Here is a 7,390-nt window from a genome sequence, read left to right on the forward strand (position 1 = left end):
CCCAGATGACAAAGTTTTGGGAGACAGAGGAGCTGCCGCCAGAGGCAGACTCCATCAAAAATGGGATTGAGTTCGACTCTCATCCTATAGAAAAACATTTTGTGGACAATACCTATCGCCAATCTGACGGCAGATTTGTAGTGCGTTTACCTTTAAAAGACACACCAGACTGCTTAGGCAACACATTTAACATAGCTAAGAAGCGCTTACTTAACTTAGAAAAGCGTTTTAGTAAACAACCTGAGCTTAAATCAATGTACGTTGATTTTATAAATGAATATAGAGATTTAGGGCATCTGTCGGAGTCTAGGCAATGTTATACAGCCAACCACCTCCCTCATCACCCGGTGATGAAGGAGAGTGAATCTACTCGCTTAAGAACTGTATTCAATGCTAGTTGCCCAACCTCCTCTGGATATTCTATCAATGATATCCAGCTGGTAGGACCTAATATCCAAAACTCTGTTCGATATATTGCTTAGATTCCGTCAATACAGGTATGTGCTCTCTGGTGACATAGAAAAACAGTACAGGCAAATTTTAATGAATGAACTAGACAGAAACCTACAAGTGATTCTATGGCGCGAAGACGAGCACTTACCTATACGCTCTCTCACTTTAAATACCGTTACGTATGGCTTTGCTTCATCGAGCTGGTTAGCGGCTCGATGTTTGTGGCAGTTAGGGGCTGAGAGCAAGGATCCTTTGGTTAGGACCATTATACAAAATGACTTTTACTGTGATGACTTATTAACAGGGGCAGACTCTGAATCAGAGCTGCTTCAAATACAAGCTGGCGTCTCACAGTCTTTAGCCTCTGGTTGCTTTAATCTGCGTAAATACCGTTCAAATTCAAACGCGTTATTAAAGTCAGATTTCATTAATCAAGATGATCATCTAGCTTTGAGTCAAGCCTGTCAGACACTTGGACTGGGGTGGCAACCTAGCCAAGATATATTAAATTTTTCAATTAAAAATGATCACTCTGATGAAAAGGCCACAAAAAGAACAATTTTATCTAAAACCTTCCAAGTATTTGATCCCTTGGGTCTTTTAAGCCTATGTACAGTCAAACCTAAAATATTAATACAAACTTTGTGGAAAGAAGGCAAATCTTGGGACGAACCAGTTTCTCCTGAAATACAGCGAATCTGGTCTCGATTTATTAAAAATTTGCATCACATTAAAGCACTCAGTATACCTAGATATGTATTGTGCGAGGCACCCTCCACAATAGAGTTGCATTGCTTTTCTGACGCTGCAGAGACTGCATATGCAGCCTGCATTTATGTAAAAACTATTTCTGACACGGGTGAACAACAAGTCCACCTGTTGTGTGCGAGAGACAGAATAGCTCCAATCCGGCGCACAAGCATACCGAAATTAGAATTAGCTGGATGCTTGTTAGCGGCACAAACATATGCAGCCGTAGTAAGAGCCTGGAGGCGTCCTGTCTCTCGCACTATATTCTGGACTGACTCTAGCTGCTGCCTGGCTTGGCTAAAGACAGACAGAGCCAAACTTAAAACGTTTGTAGCAAACAGAGTGGCCGCTATAGCCAGTCTCACGTCCGGAGCCACCTGGAGACATGTGCCTACAAAAGAAAATCCAAGTGATCTTGCAACACGTGGTGTGGATCCACAGCATGCCTCTGGGAACGCTCTGTGGTGGGGGGGCCCCGAGTTTCTATTAAAGCCTGAAAAGGAATGGCCAGAGCTAAACTCAGTAGAACCGGAGGTCTTGCCTGAACTCAAAGTAACTTCTATGCTAACAAGCATCGACAATGAACCATCTATCATAGATTTTGATAGATTTTCAAAATATAAAAGGCTACAACATACTGTGGCTTATGTGCGCCGTTTCATAAATAATTGTAAGCCTAGCCTGCCCAAACTAACTGGCTCGCTATCGTCACAAGAACTTACAGACTCTTTACATACTTTAGTTAAAATTGCACAACAGCAGTCATTTGCCTCTGAACTTGAAACGATGCGCAAAGGTCACAGGTTGAGTCCTAGATCACACATTATAACCTTGAACCCATTTATTGACTCACAAGGCCTCTTGAGAGTCGGGGGAAGGCTAGATGCTTCAGATTGTAGTTATGAACAGAAGCATCCCATGTTGTTACATGCTAAACACACACTAACCAAACTCATTTTTACACATGAACACATACGTCTCCTACATGCAGGACCACAGCTATTGCTATGCTCAGTGCGGGACTTGATATGGCCGGTCGGAGGCAGAAACCTCGCGAGAAGCACGGCCCACAATTGTGTCACTTGTAAAAGAATCGCTGGCCAAACTTTAAAAAATATAATGGGCAATTTACCAGCGCAACGCTTAAATGCTGATTTTCCATTCACGTCAACAGCTGTAGACTTAGCCGGTCCTTATTTAATAACAGATCGCCGTGGGCGTGGATGTAAAATGACGAAATGTTATCTGTGTCTATTTATATGTTTAAGATATAAATGTGTTCACTTAGAGGCTGTGAGCGACTTGTCTAAAGATGCATTTGTGCTAGCACTCCGCAGATTTATCGCCAGGCGCGGCAAACCTGCGGAGCTGTTTTGTGATAATGGTAGAAATCTAGTAGCTGCAGCTAAAGAAATAAATGATTTCTTTAAATTGTATGAAAACGATATATCTGAATTTGCAGCTGGTCAAGGTATGAAATTTAAATTTGCACCAGCTTATGCACCTAACTTTAATGGCTACGCTGAGGCCGGCATTAAAAGCGCCAAATTTCACCTCAAACGAATTTTGGGTAACACACATCTCACATTTGAAGAGCTTTCGTCTCTTTTTAGCCAAGTGGAGGCAATTTTGAACAGTAGGCCTCTCTGCCCACTCTCCTCCTCCCCTAATGACTTTTACCCCCTTACTCCCGGGCACTTTCTCATTTGTAGGCCGCTCACGTCGCTGCCGGCGCCGCCCCTGCAGGACCGGAACCCGAACCGCCTGGACCGCTACCTGAGGCTGGAGCAGCTGCGGCAACACTTCTGGAAACGCTGGTCGGCCGAGTTCGTGTCCCTGCAGCAGCAGCGCTACAAGTGGCGCGAGAGGCAGCGCGATCTACGGCTGGGAGAACTCGTACTCATCAAGGAGGAAGGCTTGCCGCCGTTGCTATGGCGCATGGGCAGAGTCGTCAAACTATATAACGGAAAGGATGGCGTGCCACGCGTTGCAGACATCAATACCGCTAGAGGGATAGTCAAGCGAGCGCTCAACCGAATGTGCCCGCTGCCTGTACAACAGAGAGAGTCCTGAAAGATGGATCTTTCAGCGCCCCGGAGTATGTTAGCGCTGTGGCAACACCGCTAGTTTTTCTACAACCAATGATTGATGGAGATGCGGCTCCAATCTGCCAACATAGACGACAGAACGGCGGCCAACCAGAGAGCGCGATGCCAGCGCCGAAGTTTCGCATATGAGACGCATCGACGTGCACCGCGACCCGAGCATCGACCTCTTGCATCTTAACCACTGAACTGAACGCGCGTGTCCTAGACAAAGAACCTGTAGTAACGTCTTGTAATACACCATTAAAATAATGGTACTTCTTTAAACACTTGTCTTTTATTTAAATAGCGTAATAACGCGCTAACACCATGTAATTAGCATAATAGACCAAAAGCTGATAGGAGAGATAGAAGACCTGGTATTAGATCCGCCCAAGGAAGACAAATATGAAACTTTAAAAAAAGAGTTGATTAGACGACTGGCAGTATCAGAGCAGGAACGAGTAGACAGGTTGGTCAGTGAGGAAGAACTTGGTGATAACAAGCCTTCTACTTTCCTCAGAAGGCTCCGCTCTCTTGCAGGGACCACAAAAGATGAAACCCTTTTGCGGCAGCTTTGGATGAGGCGTTTACCAAATAATGTTCAGGCTATTCTTGCTGCCCACACTGATCTTTCCCTAGAAAAGCTAGCGGGGTTGGCTGACAATATAATTGAGGTGTCACCAGGTTCCTCTAGAGTTAACAAAATTGACAACAGTTGTCCACCAAGTGAGATAGCCTCGCTTAAAGAATGTATTGAACAACTGTCCATGCAAGTAGCCAGCCTTGCTGGGTCTCAGGCTAGAGGCCGCTCCCATAATCGATCTTCTTCAAGAACCAGAAGCCGAAATGGATCCCCAGCGTCAAGAAGATGCTGGTACCATAGGAGATATGGCACTAGAGCCAGCAAATGCGTCCCTCCTTGTGACTGGGAGGAAAACTCCAAGCGCAATCAGTAAGCGCGGCTACTGATTGCTCCATGTTAAAAAGTTATGGCCGCCGCTTATTTATCAGGGATAAATGCACAAATCAAAAGTTTTTAATAGACACCGGATCCGACTTATGCTGCTACCCCCAACGCTGGCTTAGGAAGTATAGAAAACCCACCAACTGGGACCTCAGTGCAGCGAACGGCAGCAGCATAAAAACTTATGGTACAATTAAACTTAACTTGGACTTAGGATTGCGGCGCGAATTTATATGGCAATTTGTGGTTGCTGATGTCAGCACTGCAATCATAGGATCTGATTTTCTGGCACACTATCACCTTTTACCCGACTGTCATAAAAAGAAATTAGTCGATGGTACTACAGGTTTAAATGCTGCAGCCTCAGTTACTATTACAGATCACTCAAGTATTAAAGCTATAAATTTTCAGAACTCGGGATTTGCACAAGTGCTCACTGAGTTCCCAGATGTCGTTAAACCACCCGGTCTTCCACGTGTGATAAAACACAATACAGTACACCACATCCGCACAACAGACGGACCGCCCCTTTCCTGCCGTCCACGTCGCTTAGCCCCCCAAAAACTAATAGCCGCCAAAAAGGAATTTGAGGATTTGGTGCGAAGCGGCATTGCTCGACCTTCTCAAAGCGCATGGTCCTCGCCGCTGCATATGGCTTTGAAGAAGGACGAGTCATGGCGCCCGTGCGGCGATTATCAAGCTTTAAACGCGAGGACCATTCCAGATCGGTACCCTGTCCGGCACATTCACGATTTCACACATAATCTCGCCGGAGCCAAGATCTTTTCAACCATTGACTTGGTGAAGGCATACCATCAGATACCCGTAGCCGAAGAAGATATTCCAAAAACGGCTATCGTCACCCCGTTTGGCCTTTTCGAATTCCCCTTTATGACCTTCGGGTTAAGGAACGCTGGCCAAACGTTCCAAAGGTTTATCGACGAGGTCACACGGGGTCTCGACTTCGTATTTCCCTATGTTGACGATATTTTAGTGTATTCAACTAACGAGACCTTTCACACAGAACACCTAAAGATTTTGTTCAAACGGCTCCAGGATTACGGTGTAGTAATTAATCCGTCAAAATGCGTGTTTGGCGCCAGGGAAGTTAAGTTTTTGGGTTTTCAAATTAGCTCAGAAGGTACTAAACCTCCACAAGATCGAATCCAAGCTCTACTTCGATTTTCCCCCTCCGAAGACGGTCCAGGGCGTACGCCGATTTCTCGGCATGATAAATTATTATCGCCGATTCATACCCCATGCCGCACGATCGCAGGCACCTCTTATTGATGCCGTAGCTTCCATAAACGGTAAAGGTGCAAAACCATTCTTATGGACACCCGAACTTTTGCTGAGATTCGAGGAATGCAAGGCGAGCCTGTCTAAGGCTACTCTATTGCAACACCCTACTGATGGGGCTTCTCTCGGGCTTTTCACAGACGCATCTAGCATCCACATTGGATCTTGTCTTCAGCAGCTCGTGAACGGTCTATGGTGCCCTCTCGCTTTCTTCAGCAGGAAACTGACCTCCCAACAGACGCAGTGGCCAGCATATTATAGAGAGTTGCTAGCGGTGTACGAAAGCGTACAGCATTTCCGCTACATACTCGAGGTTCAGCACGTAGCTATCTACACGGACCACAAGCCGCTGTTGTACGCTTTCGTACAGCGTCGAGAGAAGCTACCCCCATCACAGCTGAACCAACTATCCTTTATAGGACAATTTACTACGGACATTCGTTATATCAAAGGTGAAGACAATGTAGTCGCGGACACAATGTCGCGCATTGAAGCCATTGCATTAGACGTCGATTACGAGGCACTCGCTAAGTCTCAAGAGACCGATATAGATCTCGCGACTTTGCGCCAAGAAAATTCCGGTCTTAAAATAACCAGGATTACACTTCCAGGTACAGACACTTCCATTCAATGTGACGTATCAACTGGGAAGCCTCGTCCTTACTTAACCCCCTTGTTTCGACGTGCAGCATTCGAGCAGTTGCATAATCTCAGCCACCCGGGAGTCCGCGCCACCATTAAGTTGCTGACCAGCCGATATGTTTGGCCATCAATCAAAAACGATGCACGGAGATGGACCCAGTCATGCCTCGAGTGCCAACGCGCTAAAGTGATACGTCACATTTCGGCACCCATCGGCCACATTTCTCAGCCATCTGGACGTTTCCAGCACATTCATATAGACATCGTTGGACCAATGCCAGTGTGTAAAGAATTTCGTTACTGTTTGACGGCTATAGACAGAGTCTCAAGATGGCCAGAAGTGTGGCCCATGCGTACTATCACGGCCGAGGAAGTAGCTGACACATTCATTCGAGAGTGGGTGTCTCGTTTCGGCGTGCCGTCAATAATTACAACAGACCAAGGAACTCAATTCGAGTCGGACCTATTCCGCCGCCTCACACAGACCATTTCCTCGAAACGCATCAGGACAACCGCATATCACCCTTGCGCCAATGGTATGATCGAGCGAGTCCATCGGCAACTGAAGGCCGCTCTCATGTGCCACGCTGATTCTTGGGTAAAAGCTCTACCCCTTGTCCTACTAGGCATGCGGACAGCATTTAAAGAAGACCTTAATGCCACGGCCGCGGAAATGGTCTACGGCGAAAGCTTGCGTTTACCGGGAGAGATGTTAAATCCTGCACCAGTACGAATGGAAGACCCGGCCGACTACGTCACCCAACTTCGACGTAAAATGGCAGCATTACAGCCTATTCCAGCCTCACGTCATTCGAAACCAGCTATTTTCATCTCCAAAGCTTTGCCATCAGCGACTCACGTTTTTTTGCGTGACGACACAGTTCGCCGGCCATTACAACCTCCTTACACCGGTCCATACGAAATTCTATCTCGTTCAGCTGACGGAAAAACTTTGACACTCAGCATCAAGAGTAGAGAGGTCGTGGTAAGCGTCGACCGAGTAAAACCTGCCTTCATTGAGGCTAGTGCTGCCGAAGCGCAAGCCAGGGCAGATGTTCGGAATAAATTACCCGCTCCTGAGCCTTTTGTCAAGCCTGCTGAGGACCAAACGTATAAAAACCAGCTGACGAAGTCCACGCGGTCTGAACCTTCCTGCACGGATGAACCCGTCAAAGCTCCCGCGGATGCCACTACC

At 46.6% G+C, this 7,390-nt stretch overlaps 1 protein-coding gene across 1 annotated transcript; it reads left to right on the forward strand.

Annotated features, from left to right (window-relative positions):
* The first annotated feature begins 502 nt into the window (after positions 1 to 502).
* Positions 503 to 3,575, forward strand: LOC133517191 (uncharacterized). Its single transcript, XM_061850393.1, has one exon. It carries the CDS (start codon positions 544 to 546, stop codon positions 3,274 to 3,276), a length of 2,733 nt encoding a protein of 910 aa, XP_061706377.1. The 5' UTR covers positions 503 to 543; the 3' UTR covers positions 3,277 to 3,575.
* Positions 3,576 to 7,390: the final 3,815 nt, after the last annotated feature.

Source organism: Cydia pomonella, chromosome 4 (assembly GCF_033807575.1).
Source record: "Cydia pomonella isolate Wapato2018A chromosome 4, ilCydPomo1, whole genome shotgun sequence".
In the NCBI taxonomy this organism is placed as follows: domain Eukaryota; kingdom Metazoa; phylum Arthropoda; class Insecta; order Lepidoptera; family Tortricidae; genus Cydia; species Cydia pomonella.